Here is a 19,601-nt window from a genome sequence, read left to right as displayed (position 1 = left end):
CCTCACTGTTTTCTTTCTTCTTTCGTTCATAAAAGCATATAATACGTAGTCAAGGCATTCATCTAAGATCCCTGATCTGAATCAGACATGATTAGATTAATCCATAGCCCCAGCCTTGCTTCTCTGGAATTGGTCTTTCCTTTGTGTTTTCACCAGAAATTTTATTCTGAGAACCTTTTCCAAAGAAGAACTGAGTGAAATCACCATCTGTTTTTTTTCTAGTTAAAATGTTGCCCAAAAGCTTACAACCAGCCTCACCTATCTCCTAATATGCAAATCTTCCTCGCAGCTGTAGAGCCCCAAAGGCTTTTCTGAGCTTTAATATGGGCTAGCAGCCATGAGGAGAACATTCTTTTGGATCAAGCTGTAAGAAATGCGTAATAAATTTGTCTATATGACTGTTCTAGAAAGAGGTATTTTGGTTTAATATTTTAGAATGTACACTTTTAGAAATAATCTCTTAAGAGTAACATGTGGTCTCAACCTTTGCACTCTTTTGAAAATGCAATAAACAAATGTCTTTGAGTTTTGAATGACTCAGAACACAGATGGTTTCATTATTTTACAGTATTACAAGTTACCCTCTTGTGGAGAATTAGCCCCATAATTAATAGCAATAGAAGAGAAACTCCCTGGCCTCATCATTGTAAGCAACTTTTCTTCTGGAAGCAATGATGCCATAGTAGCAGTTTGGGGAGTCAGGCAGAGTTGTATTTAAACAAATATATGTTCTGAGTCTTGCTCTTTCAGCATGGGAGTGGATATTCTGAGACTCTTGCAGTTTCCTGTATGCCTGCAGCCCTACCATCTCAGATAGTGATCTTCAAATAAAACAGAGTTGGGCTTGGTCAGGGCTTGATTTTCTGTGGAGTTCTCTTTCACAAATGTTCTAAGAGTTAGTAATGACAGTGATTGAGAGGTGATACTCTTCTTCATCAGTATCCCAGCCCTGAGCCTGTCGGGGCATTTTGAGGGCAGCGTGCAGCTGTGCTATCTCAGTCAGAAACCTGCATAGCCTCTTTTACCAAGAGCGGAACTTCAGCCTTGTGTCCTGGTTTGAATTCTGGCGTGGTTAATTACTACCGTTTGCTCACTTAAGCTTACCTCCAAATTTTCATGTGAATGCACTAATCTTCTTAATAAAGCTAGAGTGTGATGGCATTGTGCTTTTAAAAATGATGCTGCTATTCATTTATGACACTGTTATGTTCAGTGGTGAGCACACTGGTTTTTACTTCAAAGCAGGCACAGACCAGTAATTTGCTAAACACTGCTGTGCAACATGTCAGGATTCCAGATTCCCTCTTTGGCACCAAATAATTCCTTTTTGTTACCATGCAGCTCCTTAAATGTTAAAAACCAATTCCCCCAACCTCTTTCTATAATCTTGGCTGCAGTTTTTACAGAACTTGAGGCCCTCTGGAGTGAAAGGCAGGATGCATTTGTTGTAGTTCCTCTTTCTTGCTCAGTTTCAAGGCAACCGGTGGATTCCATTACTCCATTGTCAATCAAATTAAGTCTTTATATCTTGAAATTACTGAAACATTCAAGGGCATTGTTTTTGTTATTAACTCGACAATTTTTACTAAAGATCTTGCTTGTTTTTGATAAGGCATTTTCTTAGGCCCTTACTTTGCTAAAAAGTTCAGTGTAGTAAGGGGATCTTTTTGCAACATGTTTGTCCCCTGTCCCAGTTACAACATGATTGCAGTTTGCAGGAAAAAAACTGTGGCTGTACAACAAGGTCAGAGACAGTCATGTGGTAACAAAAATAATCTCATTCCCTAGACAGGCCTTTAGTTCAACTGTTTCAGCTGACATCACCACTGAAATCTTCCACATCACTCCTTGGCTTGTGTTGTCCACCCTTAACTGCCTTTAAGAAATTCTGATTCCATGGAAACCTGTTTCTGGTACTGTTACCAAGATACCAGCTTCAAAGTGCATGCAATACAGAAAAAAAAAAATTGAAATTTGCTAGACTTTATATTAACTTCCTTACGTTCAGTGTGAGACTAATTTTCACTGGTCCTACTGTGAGTAGTAGCAGTATGCCATTAGTATTCCTGTTGACAGTAAAGAGCTTCCTGAAGAAGTTAAATGTGGCAGAGAGCAGCAGCAGCTACCCTTAAAATGTCTATTTTCAAAGGCTCTGTTAAAAGAATATAATAGGACTATTTTATCTTTGATCATAGCAGTTTCAGAGATCGAACAAACTTGTAACAGTATCACGCACATTACATCACCTAATTTAATTTTAAAAAAACAGCCTTCCTACAACTCTACTAGTATTTTCTAGACCAGGCTGAAGCTTCCAGCCTTTCTTTTCATAGCTGATGAACCTATTGCATTGCTAGTAAGTCTCCCTACTGCTTCAAAATTCTCTTCTTTAAATATCTAAAAAGAAAAATGCAGTAATAAAAAATATTTCTTACATTGTTTTGATCCTTATTTTTGCTTGTAAGCTGCTCAAAATCAAGGCTGTATCAGTGAAAAAATGCGATACTTAGTGATACCAGGAAGTAATTTTATGTTTTGGCACTGGTCAATATACAGCAGAGCATAAACAGACTTTCTATTCATAAAAGTACAATTAAATCAGAAGATACTAAAAAGACTGGTTAAAGATTTGTAAAGCCAGATGTTACTGGTAAACTTTAAAGTAATTTGAGAACAAGCGCCGTACAAAATGTTAGAGCCAACTGAAAATATTTACCAATAAGCTTAAACAATTGGAAAAAAACATATTTGAAAACCATACTTGTAACTCAGCTCTTGAATTCATAGCATAGGAATAGAGATGAAGACATTTAAGGACTGGAACTGAGTTAGAAAAAGTTAGAAGAATTACTGTAGGTTCCTGTTCTTTCTCAACTGTGTCAGTGTAGCTTGATCATAAGTGCTGCTTAGAGAATGATATTTTTGTCTTTTATCTGTTATAGCACCAGTCTGGTTACTGTAGTATTAAGTTTGTAAAATTTATTTTTTAGGAATGTCCTTTATGTAAAAAAGCCAAGGAAAGAAGCTATGTTTTATATACTCACTCTAGAAAAGCCAAAAAGAGGAAATATAGAAAAAAAGTCTACTGTTGAGTGTTTGGAAGTTACTGATTGGCTATACAGAAAGGTATTAGGGTGATTTTGGTAGGCAGATTCTTGTTATAGAATGTAGATTTTTAAAAATGATGATAATTTATGAAATTCCCTTCAGAGAGTGTCCAAGATGAGTTTTAGTAAATGACCATATTCTGTGCTTATATTGGGTTTGAACAACAAAGAGAGCAATGCAGTATCAGGACCATCAGAAGTTACAGTAAATTTTCTATGAGGAATGGAACAGTAAAGTATTACCAAGTGCTTTACTGAACCATTCAGAAACACATACAATGAGTGTTAATTTAAATATATTTAAAATGTTAATGCAAGCAGTGAATTAGGGAGTACTTAACCAAATAACAATAAAACCTATATTGTATGGAGTATCTCCATGTATCTTTCTCTTGCATACAATGCAATGATGTGAATCTGAATGTTAAGTCTTGTTCAGTAGGGAGATCAGCTTCCTAAGGTAAAAGACAGTGTCTCACATCATTAAAATCAAAATATTCTACAGTGCAGTATTACAGAGTCTTACTGTTTATTCATCATATTTTCAATGTCTGTTTCTGCAACAAATTACAGCAGTTTAATAATACAAAACATTTTTGTATTGCACAGTTAGAAGCCAAGAAAAGTTCTGCAAAATATCTACCACAGATTGACTTCCTAAATAGTTATAACTGCTGAACTCCACTGGTGCTGGTACTAAACATACTGTTTATTTTCCTGTACTCAGAGGCACCACTGGAATCCACCTTCCCTATTAGGACTCAAAATGAAGTTACTCAGTGCCTGTGAAATAAAATCTACAGACTTTTTATGAGATTTTATCACATTATGTAGAGAAAAAAATCGATCTACTTCTTAAGTTGGTTGAGACGCACTGTAGCTGCACATTTTCCCTCTCTTTCGAAATGCCAGGCAAAGCATTTGCATGCCTCTGTGGGTGTGATTATTTTTAGCTCATGCAAGGCCGGGTGAAGCCTGAAGAGTGTATCAGATGGGCAGGGGGAAAGACAGCGTCCATCAGCCAGCAGGGCATCCTTCCTGAGGGAGCGCCGAGCAGCGGTACCACTCTGCGGCAGGGCTTCTCCCCCCCTCCTGTTCCTTGTCGCACGGAGGGAGGCTTGCTACTGCGCTTTTTGCTATGCAGCTATTTGCAGCATTGGCAGTGAGAAAAACTAAAAATTCGTGAGAGAAATCTCAGGATTATATACACGTGTGTATGCATGTGTGAGCATATACATGTACACGTGAGTGTTTTACATATAAAATCCTGCATTTGAGTTTTCTCTCTCTCTCTCTTTTTTTTTTTTTTTTTACTATAATAAGCCTTGGGGCTTGTTCCTGCGAAAATAATAGTTTGACTAACTTATGCTTTGTAGAACTCCTCTCAGGTTTGCCTAGCTTGACTGAGAGAAGTTGGGCTTCAAAGCAGTGATATTTGGATAAGCAGCACAGAAGTTCACAGACTCTGTCTCATTACCAGCTCGAGAGCTGGCTCCACATTTATACACTGGCTTTAAGCCACGCTTCACTTACAGGCCAACTAAAATCAAGAAACCAAATTTTTCTTTGGAAGTCTCCCATCCGTGTACTACTTCAGACTGTTCCTGCTGAAGGAAAGGGAAAGAAGAAGGAAAAGATGGCCAGTATCAAAGGCCACTTTGCCCTCTCTTAGGTTGAAAAAATGAAAACTGAGGAAGAAAGGAAAAAGAATCATTGATGCTTTGAAATTTTCTATGGTATGTTTGCAAGTTGTGTCACATACAGAAGTAAATATTTGAGACATCAGCAGATCATCTTTTCATCCTACCTGAAGGCAGGCAAAAAGGGCACAAGGCAATGTGGAGGATGTAAGAGAGACGACCTTTTTTTTTTTTTTTTTTTTCTTCTTAGAAATTGGAGACAAGCAAAATGGCAGAGATGAGAATGAAGAACAATAGGAGAGGAAAAAAGTAATAGATGGTGAGAGAAACCGTTGAAAAGAGGGGAAGAGGAATGTGAAAAGAAGTAAATAAAAGGGGGGGAGATATACAGCGCTACTAAGAGAAATAAAGACAGGCAGTAATATCATATTTGATATGGCATTGACTGAAGAAGCAAAGATAATGGCATAACATAAAGCTTCCATATATTCCACAGCTTTATGAGACTCTGTACATCTATTGCACTCACTCACATGGTGGTTTTTCAGGTCAGGAGTGTATAGGTATAAGAGTATTACTAAGATAGCAGGAAAAGCTGCTTTGTAATAAGGATTGTGTTTGGTTGGATGTGTTCACATTTTCCAGCTTGCAAGGTGCGTTGTTTGTAAACGTAGCAGTAAATATTGTCAGGGATACTGGCTGAGTCAGCTCTGCTGGGCTAGTGAGACTGAAAAAGAAGGTCCTCCTTCCCCCCATCCCTCCTTGTTTTCCTTGGAAGAGTAAGCAAAGTTTTCTGCATATGTACCAATCTGTGCACAGATCTGTCAAGTAAAGTGTACTACTATTATAGTCAATTTTCAGATGATAGTGGTGCTGTTTTGCTAAAGTATTTGCAGATGAAAGCAGAAGTTGCCAAAACACACCTAAAGAGAACAGTTCTTGGCCATTGCTTTCAAAATTTATGAACAGTCCAGTAGGGCATTTTTTTGTTTGTTTGTTTTCTTAGTTAAAATATTTAGGTTCCTGCTTTTCCTCATTGAGACCTTTGGAATAGAAAATTGGTCACAAATTTCCGAAGCAAAAATGCTCTGTTAACTCAGAAAAGAGACTTTATGAAATACAGTAAGCCATGTTTATTGTGCCATCTCATGCAAAAGCAAATTATCAGTAATATTATTGGAGCAGTGATCTGTTTAAAGTACAGATCCCAATAATTCGGATGGTAAATGGGTGACATTCCTGCCTGGAACAGCTACAGTGTCACATAATTTCAAATTCAGTGAAGTTTATGCAGTGATTGCTGATAAGCAATTTCCACAGAAGTCTGGGTTTCTCAGGTCCCTGTTTATGTGGCATGTAGTTGCACTACTGGTATAACTCTATTGATTATTAGTTGTTGTTTCACTGCAGTACTTCAAAGTGCCTCAGTTTCAATGGCAAGAAAATTAAATCCTGTCCGTTTATCTTGGAATAAGTAAACAGAAGCTATGTATGGTTTCTTAAATGTAGATTGCTAAGTATATGATTTATCAGGTATATAAAAACTCCACTGAACAGCTAAACTGTTTTGCCCAGTTCCTACTTTTATTGAAAATAACAGTAAACCTTTATCTGCCTCAGAGATGAAAATCCGTTAACTTTGATGGTAGTGTAAAATCATTACACAACAAGGCAAGAGTCAAATTCTTCTTTGCAGAAATGTATTATTCACTGTCTGGTAGTGAAGTTGTTTAGTTTACCTGACTGTGCTCTTAGTTTAGTATTGACTTACAGATTGAAAGAACTGCTGACAGGAACTCATTTTCTGGCTGTTTCTGGACAGTTAACTAGAAGTTAAGTCCACTAAACTTCTAGTTAATTTCCATTGACATATTAAAGAATCATGTTCGTACTGCTCCTCAAATTTCCTGCACCTCTGTTTGATTTTCAGCTGTTACTCCATTCTGTTGAATTTCAGTGTTTTTTAGTCTAGCTTTGGGATTTTGTTGATACTGCAGTTAGATGGTGTGTGTATTTATCTGTAGTTATTTATTAAACTTCTCATTATGCTGATTACAGTGTTGTGATCTTTTTCAGTGTACCTTGAAGATAGTTTTGTAAAATCCGGAGTGTTCAACGTGTCAGAACTTGTGAGAGTGTCCAGAAGTAAGTTAACAATTACATCTAATCATTTTCAAGATCTACTAAAATCAAGTGAACTTTTTCTTTACCTTTTTTTTTCCAAAGATGTAAGATGTGTAGGAAAAGCCTATCACTACAAAGAGTTTTGATAACTTTGTGCACAGTATTACAGTTAATTTTGTATGCATTTGTCATAAAACACACAACAGTCCTTTTTTATCTCTTCAATATTTAAAAAATGAATCAATTTATGTGTCCCTGTGCATAGCATAGTGGACAGTCAATAACATTTCTATACATAACAAAATATTTTATTTGTTGAACTTTCAGCTTTTTAAAGTTATTCTACACATCCTTGGATTATGCTAATCCATCTAATTATTCTTTTAGTTTGTTTTCTAGTTGGTAGCTCCTAAAAGAAAATCATAGCAAGGATAGAAAGGCTGATTAATTTAATGTATTATAGGCTAGTCTATTTCTTTTACTCACAATATTAGTTATAATTGAATTTCAGCTTGCATTAGCTTCTTTTTGGCATCAGAAATGTTACACACACAAGCATACAAATCTAACATCAGTTATAAGTTTGAATGGACAGACGAAGTTTTTATTGCAGACAAAATGAACGAAAATGAATATAAAGATCTGTTTTGTTGACATTTAAGAATTTACTCTAATGCCATAGTGTAAAAACAGTACATATTTTCATTTGACATTGCTTTCTGAGCACTTCTTTCATCCTTTTAGTATCAATACAATTAAAGTGTTTCTCTTAATACTTCATTAAGTTGTGAACAAAAACATTTAAAGTTGTGTTCAATAGTGTCTGCAGTGATGACGCAGTATAATGCTAACATGATGACAGTTGAGTGTTTCAGGAGAATCTCCTTTGTGATGAGCTGAGGACAAAAACAGTGAGGCAGAAATCTCCAAAACTATCTGTCCTAGATTTTGTACAGGAGCTAATTCATGCCAGGACAGGATGCTTACAGAATTTAATTGACTTAGCAAGGTTTAGGATGATTGTCATTTTTTGTTTGCTATGGTGAGAAATCAAAAATATTTGAAATGCTTCAGCAAAATACTGACTGTCGTGGTCCTGCAGTGTTAAGACATCTATTGTTTTTGTGCTTGCTGAAGACATATTTTTGCCTTTTTAAGTAGCTGAGGATTTGTATATATGAAATATATATTGCTTGTAGCTGACCAATGGTGAAATATGTTTTAATGTATTTTGCCATTAAAATTAGAAAAGAATCAATGTTGTAGTTATTTTATGAAAACATACCTTCTGCTGCTGACTGTTATACACAATATACTTGTAATAATAAACTTAAAAGCATGTGGTTTCTGTGGGATTTCTTTTCATGCATTTGTTTAACCTCAAGCCACAACAGAGTTGTACTTTAACTGTCAGGAAAAATACAAACCTTCAGATGCATTACACAACGTGCAATTATTCCTTTAAGTGCCAAAGGTAGTTAAAATGTACAATGCAGAGACAGAGAACAAAGGTAAATATCCCACAATGCATAATATATAATTTATTCTTGAAATGCCAAAATGCACAGGGTACAGACTCTGTAAGGCACTCAGGCCGTGTAAGGAGGTGAGGTAACACTGAGTGAATATGTGTTTGCGTGTAGGTGGTGGCACAGAATGGAAGGAAAAGGAGGCAGCACAATATGCCATCAGGAGAGAAGGCTACTTTTAATAGAAAAGAGTTACAACGCTAAGGGAGGAAGAGTTTGTACATTCCAAGTTTGTTCTTTCCAGTTATTTCAACTGTTTTAATAAAATATATTAGCTCTGCTGATAAACTTTGCCTTATTCACTGTAAAAGTCATTCTGCAGAAGGCTCAACTTGGTGTCATGGCATGTATTACTTCTTCACATTAATGAACACAGCTTGCCTGTTATGAAACAGTTATGTACAACAAATATGTTTTCTGCAAAACTGTTAGGGGATTTCTGGGGACTGCAGGAGGAATTTCACTTTTAAGATATAAAAATATTGACAGAACTCGTCTGTATTTGGTTTCTACAAAAGGCAGAAAATTAGATTCATGTGAGAACATATGATGTTTTTCCCAGTGTTAAAAAGATAAAAGATTATCTTTGACTTTTTGTAATGATGTATTTTTCAGCGCCTATAACCCAGGGAACTGGAGTGAACTTCCCAATTGGAGAGCTTCCGAGCCAGCCATATTACCATGACATGAATTCGGGAGTAAATCTACAGAGGTCCCTATCCTCTCCACCAAGCAGGTAAAAACATGAAATAAATGCTAATGCAAAGTCAGCTTTAATAGTGTGGGAAAAGCAATTCACAAATGCTATCAACAGCCTACTCTTTTATGAATTTCCTCTGATTTTTTAAGTAGGCTGCTTGTGTATACAGAGGTAACGTTACAAAGGTAACACATGTATGTTAAATAATCTTGTAATTTGAAATGATGCCATTATAGTGAATCATTACTATTGACATCACAGATAATAATTTCTGTCAGGTTTTAAGTGCTGACTAGCAATCTGCCAAGAAAATAATTATACCTGCTGAAACTGCTGCTCAGTTGCAGGAAGGTCTATCACCTTGGAGCCTGCTAGTGGTGTGTAATGCTATAAGGTAAATTCAGGCACAGAAGCTGGTTTTGATGGCTCCTTCTTGGATTTCCTCCTTGCAAGTTATGATAGGACAGCTTCTTGTGGAAAGGCCATGAGTTTCTTGGTTCACTCTTGCAAGGAGTTTTTCTCAGCACTGTGGATAAGGAGCACGGGGAGTCACAGACTCCCTTATTTTTCCTCCAGGGTCTCTGTGCAGCTGATACCAGCAGTTTACCCCGAAGGGCCAATTTCTTACTTGCTTTAACATACTGCCTTTCCTGGTTCTTCGAAATGTCCTGTCCCTCTCTGAGGAAGTGCAGGCAGCACCACAGAGGTGGCAAATCTGCTTTACCCTCCTGGTTTGAGGGAAGCATGTTGATTCCCTCAAGAATCCCTTTGATTTCTGAAGCTATCCTCTGTATCATGAAAGCGCAGTAGGATCTCTCATCACCAGGATGCTGCACTCCAATGAAAAGTATCTGGGCGGTGGGACAGGATTTACAATAAATTTGACTTTTAACAGGACCAGAATATTATTCACACCGAGATCTAGTGTTTGTGAGTTATTTAGCTCATATTCCTGCATTTGCTTCCATTGAATTTTCAGCTTTACAGTTCACTTAATACATTTTAAAAGGATGGATTCAGTCTCACATTATTTTATAATAATAATAATAATAATTCCATGAAAGCCTTCATCATGGTTTCCTTTGGCAGTCTGCTTAGCAGTTTCAGTACATATTGTTATGAGGAAACTTGACTTTCCTTCACTGAAGTGCTGCCTCATTTTATCTAATGTAACTTGAAATGTAGGCCTTTTGTTTTCAATTAAACTAATTTAAAACAAAAGCTCTTTGTTTCAAGGTAGATCTTTTTGAAAAGCTTAGGATTTTGACCTGGTAAAGTACAGTAAACTATATTTTCCACCTGTTAACACATTCAGAAAAATTCCTGTTCTAAATGGACTTTATTAGCAGCACTTTTCCAGTGCTTTATTTTGCTTTCATGGGTGCTTGATAGGGTTTAACATTCTCATGATGCAACCTTTTTATAGCAAGTTACAGGAACCGGTTTCTTGGTTGTTCAGCTGGATGCTGGTAGACTTAACCCCTTAGATTTAGGGCTTTTGTAGAGTGGCCATTCATACTGTCTCTGAAATATAGTCAAGTGAAAAATGTAAGCACATACCTCCCTTACACATTATTACATAATATATTCTAAGTAAACTAATCTGAGATTTAAAATCTCCTTTTTTGGTCCTTTTTATGCATCAATTACTTTCTGTTGAAATGTTTGTTGAAAGCCAAATAGTTTCTATGCCATTACTAGCTGCATATCGTACTCATGGCTAAATCTTACATTATTTCAACAGCAAAAGACCCAAAACTATCTCCATAGATGAGAATATGGAACCAAGCCCGACAGGAGACTTTTATCCATCTCCAAATTCACCAGCTGCTGGGAGTCGAACATGGCATGAAAGAGATCAAGGTGAGTGATACCAGACCATTTTGCCTCAAAGTATATTCAAGCATACAGCAAAACTCTGCTTCCACCTTTCCATTACTTTAATAAAATGATACTTTTTTGAAAGAATATTAATTATTCTATGTGATATATATATAATATATGTGCTAGTTTTGTAAATACAGTTAAAAACAACAATCAAAGATATAAAGTATGAACCATCACATAATATTTTTTTCCTGTGTTCCTTGGCCTGTTGTTTGAAAAGATGTTTTGCAAGTGAAATGCTTTTTATTGTGTATGTTGTGATCATCTCAGAAGAATTATGAGTCAAATCATTTCAGTAAAAGCCAAAGTATATGCCTGTCGTGGTTGAAACAGCACTAGTTTACTCAGCTTTCGTTTTGGAAAACATGGTGCAGACTCCTCTATATGGATTTAGCCCATGCTTTGTGACTCTGAAGAGGTCCAACCGGCCCCTTCTCTAAACAGACCTCACATAGCTCTGGAGGACTGCGTCTGTACAGGAAAGTGTGTGGTTATGTGCAGTTGTGTTTTGGGACATTAGAAGCAAAGAACATGTTTGCTCAGAGAAGAAAATTATGACTGTCAAAACACTAAAGTTAATTGTCATAACTTTTCCTGATGTTAACTTGATGTTTTATAAACCTTCATGCTAGTGTAGTCTTTTCACTCGCCCTTGTGATGTGAAAACATACTTAAACTTACGAGCGTTTGAACACTGTAGTGGTTAATGGACCCGCTGGCTGAGACTCTGAAGCTCTCTGGAGAATTTGTAAAATATGCAGCACAGTATGTAAAAGTGAAACAGAAAAAAAAAACATGTAATTTTTTCCTTTGCTGCCACTGATATTTGCCTTCCTTTTCTCCCTACACTGCTCACCATTACTCTCGTCCTTTCAGTTATAACTGACCCTTTGGGCTGCTCTTTTGTTATGTTGTTTTAGGCTTCTCCTGCTACTTTTTTCTGTTGTTTTTTCTAGGTTTTCTCTTTCACCTATGTGTGCATGCTAGTATGTGCTCAGTATTTAATTTAGCTGCATTTTATTTTCACGGTTTGAGGATACCTGGTCTCCTTTAAATCTATTTTTGCCTATTCTCTGATTTGTGTTCTCGTTAGGCTATTTCTCACACACTGTGTTTCCATGTTTTTTTTTTTTTACCTCTTCTTTATTTTTTCCGTTCTTTCCTCTCATGGGGTCTCCAGTATTTTCATATTTATTTCTGTTTTCAGTATGCCCTGTTGAGTTTTAAAAATCCAGCTTTATGCAACCAAATATAAGAACAGCAAAGCAGCAGGACTGTTTTGTCAGTCCCTAGAAACTGTCCTCTTTGTCCAAGTTGTTCTGCTCTGTGACTCTAGTCTGTTTTCCATGACACCTTTATTACCATTTTTTGTAATAGAGAGGATTGTACCTCAACTAATTTTTCACTTTTTAAATTATATGTTTGGGTGATTGTGGGAAAAATAGCTGGGTGTTCCTCTCTGAAGCGGTCTCTGCATACCCCCTACTTGTGAAATGAAGTTCTTCTGTGCTGCTGAGTGAGCTGTAAGGGCTTCCTAGAAATTCAGTGCCTCATGGGCTGCCCAAACCCAAGTCCTGCTGAGACAGACTTTCACAGACTTTGCAGTTCCCAACTATCTCTGTTCCTTTTTTAGCTATTTGATCTTCCTGGTTATAAAGAACTGTATTCTTTGAACATTGGATTTCTTCAGTTTTACCAGCCTTCTTTATTTCATGTTTGTCAGTAGTGAAATATATTATTTTTAAGATGGTTTGAGAAAGAATGAGAGGTAGGCTTGAAGGTGGGTTGTTTTTTTTTTCTTTTGTGTTGCTCTGCAAGCAAGAGAATATGCTGTCTTCCAGAACTACTGGGTGTAGTGAACCTTTACTATATCCCTAAACACTTGGCAGTGAGACACTGTGAGTTATTTCGTCTTGTCTCTCCTTAAGATGTTCTTCCATTCCTGTGGAAGGACAGGCATACCACTGGCTGGTCTGAAAACCTTACACTGGTGGCAGCACAAGCTTTTTGCACCTAAGCACTTATGCCTGGCTTCACTCAGGTTTGGAGTTTATCCGACTGCAGAGGGAACAGTGTAAAGCAGTGACTGCTCAGTCGCTCTTGGTACCCGGTCTCCTGGGGAACTGGCATGGGCAGTTCCTGGCATATTTGTTCCACAGCTAGGTGGTCTGATGCTTGATATCATCTTCATAATAGCGTATATTTGTGTAAAGCTCCTTTCAGATGCAGAAGCCTTATCAGAAGCTGACATTTGTGAAAGTGTGCACTCTGCTTTCCTGAGCCCCAAGCACAAAGATAATAGAAGGAAAAGCTCAGATAGGGTTTCTAGGCCGGATAGCTCATTGGCACTACTTCCCTCTCTCCCACGGAGATCTGCATTTAATAGAAGGTTTAGTGAAACTAAGAATAAAGCATCTGGGATCACATCTGTGGTCACCCAGTGTCACCAGGGGATGCTCATGTAGTCCCACTAGGTGCTACTCTTCTAGACAGTGTCAAAAGGTCATCCACACCAGAAATGTGAATCATCCCCCAGTCATGAAACATCTGTTTCCATAAATGAGAATATGCAGAGGTAACAGTTATGGGTGAGCAGCTTCCCTTTCACCCTGTTACTCTAAAATTGCCCTAACGCAATTTTAGCTTTTTTTAGAGAAACAAATTTAGAAGTAAGGTAGTATTAGGATACAGCATCATGAATTTCAGCTGCATTTTCCTCATTCTGAACCTAATGGAACAAAGTAACTTGTGATCTGAGTTGCATCTGTTTTCTTCATCTGTATACTTACATATTGTACATTTTCATAGGAATAGAAATTATGTAGATATTAATGATTCTTTTATTATGAAGGCTAGTCTTTGTTCAGCTGCATGTGTAACAGAAATAGGATGACAGAGATAGTTTGGAGCTAGAGACAGTAATGGCAAAGCAATGGCTGCTGAAGTAGGTTTGAATAAACTGGTTGAGTGTTTCAGGAGTATCTAAGTGGCATCTAACCCCTTTGATAGGCAAAAGGAACGGGATAAAATCTAATAGATACCACAGAAGTATGTTGGCATTAAAAATGTGATAGATGAAAAATCAAGGTGGCGTGGCTTAGGTTAGATCAACCTTTTGTTGCTATGAAAAATAAATATTATGTAGTTTAGTAGGTGAGTAGGCCCCCAGAGAGGACCCTCCGTGAGTGATTCTGTTGTAATCCACACAGTTTCTGCAACTTCTCAATCACGTAAGCATGCACCGTGAGGGGCAGGAGTGTGGCTATAGGATAGATCGTAGTTAGGCCAGGATGTGGCAGATGGGAAAATAAGAAGTCTAACTTAACTACAATGAAATTTTCCTCACACCAGACACTACTTTTGACTGTAGGACTCCAGAGTTTGTCCTTTTACAGTTACCAGTCTTCTTCCTATTATACTATCCTGAATATGTTTTGATAAGACTACGAAGGTGTTGTGTTTTATAGTCTGTTTCTGGAGAGATGGCTGTTGGAAGATGAAATTCTGAGTAAAGGCAAGTAAGCGCATCTGGAAAATGAAAGCTAATCATGGTGTTTTGTCAGTCAAAAACAATCCACAAAAGATTATGACTGGCGGTTTCATTTTCCTGTGCCCTAGGATTGTCCTGCATGTCATTGTCACAAACACTTGTCATTCTTGTCAGCTGTCAGCTGCTTTGAAGCAGAGTTAGAACTATGTATTTCTGATACTAACGTGTTATATTCTGCTAAAAAAAATAAAAACTCTAATTTTAATCACTATTAATATTAAAAGTAAATTTTATTTTGTATTTATCAAAACCAAGTTATAAATATTTATGAAAGAAAACAAATGCTTTTGACGCCATTATATTATCTTGATGGTTTACTTCGTTGGCTTGAGAAAATTTGTGAATACTTTGAAATTATACGTAAGTGCAGGAACATGTGTAACAGATTAAAAAACTTATCATACAATCTTTTCTTTTTTAGTTTTATACTTGTAATGATTGTGGCAAGAGTCTGTAGTTTGTACTGTTCTTGATGCATTATTTAATTAGTTAAAATATATAACTCTATTTGCATCCTTTTTTGAAAAAAAAAGAGCTCTCCTTCCAGCAGCGCAAATAGACATCTGATTATAATTGCAAAAATTTCTCTTTCATCTTCTGCCTGTCATAAATCTTTCACGTAACCATTCTTGAAAAATCCCTAAGAAAGTACAAAGTTTTCTGTCAGGATGGTCCATTACTTAGTAAATAGAGCCCTAATACAACATTTAGGAGTTCAATATTGTGGCTGCTGTAAGATCTTGTGTAAGTTATTTATTCTCTCTTGTACCTCAGTTTTTCCATTTGAATGTCTTTTTAATTTCAGTAGTGTCTGAATGACGTCTCAGCTATATTTTTACCAACTGGAAATATATATGGATGTAAAAAATCGCTTGCTCTAAGTCTCTGCCAGCCTTCTTTTTTGCAGGTTGCTGTTACTGATTTCTGTATGTTTTCTGTATCAATCAAAATGGGTTTTCTGCGGTGGAATACTAGTATTTTGTGAAATAGATTGATATTGCTACACAGTTAAATTTGCTGAGTATTTGTGAAATTCTGAGCAGAATTAAGTTTAATGTAGTTAAAAAAACCGGCAAAAAAGACTTTCACATTTTGAAAAGGAATTTGTTAAAAAAAATTAACAAAACTCTTAGTACTGTGGAGAAAAAATGACCATAGCTGATAGGCAAAGAATGGTCGGTGAAAATCATGATTTATTATCTGGTAAGTAAAGCAGATGTATTTTCCTTAACCCATAATCAAGAAGGAATATCTGAAGAGTAGAGCACAATGTATGCACCTATGGCTTTCCTCCTAAAAGCTAGCTTAACAAAAGTGCATTAAGACAAATCTCAGACAAGTTCGGTAGTTGTCCTTGAGATCTGTTTTACTGTTTTAGTGTTACAACACAGGGTATATTGAAAATCAGTAAAACAGGCGTTACCAACAATGCACGCTGTCATGATAAAAGCGGAGAGATTCATGTGGATTTCTGTAGTAGTCAGGTGTTTAGAAGTGCTGACTGTCAATATACAATGAAGTGAATTTTAATTTTACAGTTGCTTCATCATGTTCCCTCTCTCACACCTCACCCACCTCCACCAACAGTCAAGAGTCAAGATGCCAGCCTGTCATTAAAACCGAACCCGCGGGACCCCCTTCACCTGTTGACTGGCCAGCAGCTGTTGGACCCTCCACTCCTCAGGCCCCGGCCCCCTTTGCTGGATACCCCTCCGGACACTTGTCCCATTTTGCTCTCTCCCCGCCCGCCGGACACTCCTTCCCCATCGGGGTCCTTCCCGATGGCTCTGTCCTGGTGGGGCCTTCTTCTCACGGACTCTCACAGATGGACGTGCTCATTTCTGAAGTGAGGGAGCTAAAAGAGGAAGTAGTTAATGTGGTCCAGGAGCTGAGAACGGTGACAGACCACCTTGGCTTCTTAGTGGCCTGTGTTGGACAGAGTGCAGGAATTTTTCCAGCTCCGGGGGCTCCTTCTGAAGGCTAATGCTTTAGAAACTTATAGTCTCCATCTAACAGATGAATTCATCTTACAGAGGTTTACCTTGATGAATATCTGTTAAATGTGTTTCTGTGTTTCTGACTCAGTCTGAGTTCTCAAAATCCTTGTATGTCAAAGCATGTTTTAAAGTGATTTATGTCTTGTTAGTAACTTGTTGCATCTGCCTCTATTTTTTTTTAATATTTCAGAATACTCTTTAATCAATGTATACTTACATACACAAACACACATATATAACTATACATATCTTGTCGATCTATCTGAATTTTCTGTGTTTTTAGAAATATATTATGTGCACGGTAGTCAAATGCCAACTCTTGATTGATTTTCCTAGCATCAACAGTCTTAACATTCTTGTAGTAAGAGGTACTCATCACCAAGAATAACTTTAAGGCATATTTGCAGAGAAAATTCTTAGTTGTGGCTTCTCCTTCTTGTCCTGTTGGCAGCTCTGCTGCTCGAAGTGGCATCATGGTAACACCGGCATTAGCAAGAAAGTCTTGTCTGTGAGGTTGCAGATTGGTGTCTGCTCTTTCTTGGTTGAGGAATCAGAAGTTGGTAGTGATCAATAAATAGGCATTATGTCCGATTTTTAAAAATCAGTATTTCTGCCGTGATAGAATAAATTTAAAATCAGTAGGGAACTTTGGGTTTCTGTAGTGTCAATTTTACAACACAAAGTGCTGGCACTTGAAGAGAGTTAAATATTACTTTCATAATGAAAAGTGCTTTCTTACCAATAGGGCTTTAAAAGCATTAGGTTTGTGAAATAGATGAGAGAGCTTTCAAAAGCACCTTTATTTAAAAAGGCAGAGAAAAAAAAAAAGAAAACCATGAGCAGGGTAGCACAAATACTGCCTTAAAGTGAGTAAAGCTGCTTGTACATCAAAGATGTTTATATACTCCCTTACTGAGTGAGAATAAAGTTAAGTTTATATTCCCTACACAAATAAAACAAGAGAGAGTGTCAGTTTCCTTAGCAAGTGTAAGCTGAGGTGGCTCTTGTTTAGCCACAAGAGCAATGACTTACAAAAAAGTCTTGGGATGACAGTGACCCTGGAATTTCAGCAGAGATCTGAATTCTTCTGTGTTCAGAATAGCTTTAGGACCAATTGACAACTTATTCTTAAGTTTCTTGAAATATTCAGGGTAGCAGCTAATGGTGTTCTGCTCTGGGCAGAATAAGGACCTGACTTTTCCTTCAGTCTGTGTACACTGCAAAGTGAATGAGGATTAATACAACATTTAAAAATACAGACAGAAAGAAAGACAGTGAGAGATACAGAGTAAAGTACACAAAAACTTTGATTTTCTGCACTCCTCGAAATGGCTGTTATTTGCTTAATAAAGTTGTAACAAAATCTCATTATAGGTTCTTTGTCTTTTATTTTGGAAAGCATATTGTGATGAGGACTGTTATTTAATATTTTCCATATGTGATTAGTGAATTGAATGCACTCAGGGCTAGTGTATACATTTCTCGTATGTAGCAAAAGAGAGTGTAAGTGCAAAAGGATATCCTTCCTACACGCATAGCAGCCTTAGTTCTGCGAAGGTCTTTATACTATGGCATCATCCTGCTGCCTTGACAGTCACTCTGAACGTCCTTTTACTGAAGTTATGCGTATGTGAAAAGCAATTTTTGGCACAGGGGTTACTGTGTGTAACTGTCTTATTCCAGTGTTGAGAAACAGATTTTATTGGTATTTTTGAAAGTGATCAGATCCCTAGGTGCTCAGAAATTCTAAGAAAAACATTTTTCTTTATAATCTCTCCTGTGTAGTTCAGGTTATCTTTAGCTAGCAAAGAATCGGTATTGAGTACCCCCTGAATCATAGATGTCTACATTGTCTTTTCGCCAATCATGGTACATTCATGGGATGGGAAAAAATGAACTTAGCCCAAACACTATGACTTTCCTAGGCATATCTCTTTTTCCTCATTACTAATAGATACTCTGTTTCTGTACTATATACACTGATACATCTGAAAAGGTTTCTGTACTGCCTTCCTGCAAACCACATCAAACTTTTTCAAAGCAGTATGTTTGAGTGTATTTTATAGCAGTTCTAAACTGTTCCCCAGATATATTTATAATTAAATTAATGTATCGTGTCTATTAAGCCATCCTAGACTATTACAAATATAGACTATAGTAGCAATAAAAAAAGCTTCTAAATCAACAGCTTCCCTTAAATTATTTTATCTCAAGTGCCTTTTTAATCTTATTACATTAGAAATCATGATTTTTTTTCTTGTCTTTCGCAGTTAAGGTTACAATATTGATTTCTTTTGCTAGGCCAGGTTCCTTGGATTCTCAGCATTAATAAGATGCTGTAGTTATACAGTTTTCCTTGGAGTTTGGATGACTTTCTGTAGGATAATTTAATAAATGACTAAAATGTACTCTAAAGCTGGTATAATATGTTTGGCTTTTTAATTAGATTTTCTCACAGTCTCCCATAATGCTCTTTTATCACGAATGTCACCTGGCACTAAATCTCTTAACAATGATTCATTGATGATGAAATGGTCCAGTCTGCTTCTGAAGTGTAGAAGTAAAACAGAAAAATAGTCAAGTACCTAAAGTAACCTGAAGTAACTGCCTGAGGGTTATTTATGTCAGTGCAGAGTCGTTTGGACCTCATAGGGGTTTGGAAGTGACAATAGATATCTGTTGTAGCACATTTTCAATAGCAGCAGTACATATTTTTGATCTGACATTTTTTAACCTACCTCTTTTTCTGAAACGGGCATTACTCCTTGCTGCCTGTAACACATCTAGCAGGTAGCTACCTGCTGAGCTCTGAGCTGCTCCTGACCCCTTCCCCGGGGCATCCCATGCCCTGTGCTGCTGCAGAGGCAGTGGCAACATGAGCTGAGCACGAGGTTTTGGGAAGCAAGGATCCAGCAGGGGCTGTTGTGGGGGGAAGCTATGCCCAGCCACCCCCCTGGCTTGCTGTGGCACCGGTGGGGATGTTGCCACCTCCCTCCACTTGCAGCCCCTGCTGCCTCCTCCCTGGGGTGGGATGTGTCTCCTGGGCTTTTGGTGGGCAGCGCACAGG

At 37.3% G+C, this 19,601-nt stretch overlaps 1 protein-coding gene across 5 annotated transcripts in view; it reads left to right on the top strand.

The window, feature by feature from the left end:
* Positions 1-19,601, top strand: part of NFIB (nuclear factor I B) — a 170,479-nt gene that overhangs the window by 103,697 nt on the left and 47,181 nt on the right. For all 5 annotated transcript variants that reach the window (XM_062600624.1, XM_062600623.1, XM_062600621.1 and 2 more), the window contains exons 4-6: positions 6,824-6,892; positions 9,016-9,136; positions 10,845-10,963. In XM_062600624.1, coding sequence (XP_062456608.1) covers positions 6,824-6,892; positions 9,016-9,136; positions 10,845-10,963 — 309 coding nt within the window. The remainder of the gene's footprint in view (positions 1-6,823; positions 6,893-9,015; positions 9,137-10,844; positions 10,964-19,601) is intronic.

This window comes from Rhea pennata, chromosome Z (assembly GCF_028389875.1).
Source record: "Rhea pennata isolate bPtePen1 chromosome Z, bPtePen1.pri, whole genome shotgun sequence".
Classification (NCBI taxonomy): domain Eukaryota; kingdom Metazoa; phylum Chordata; class Aves; order Rheiformes; family Rheidae; genus Rhea; species Rhea pennata.
This window is presented reverse-complemented; position numbering and strand designations above follow the sequence as displayed.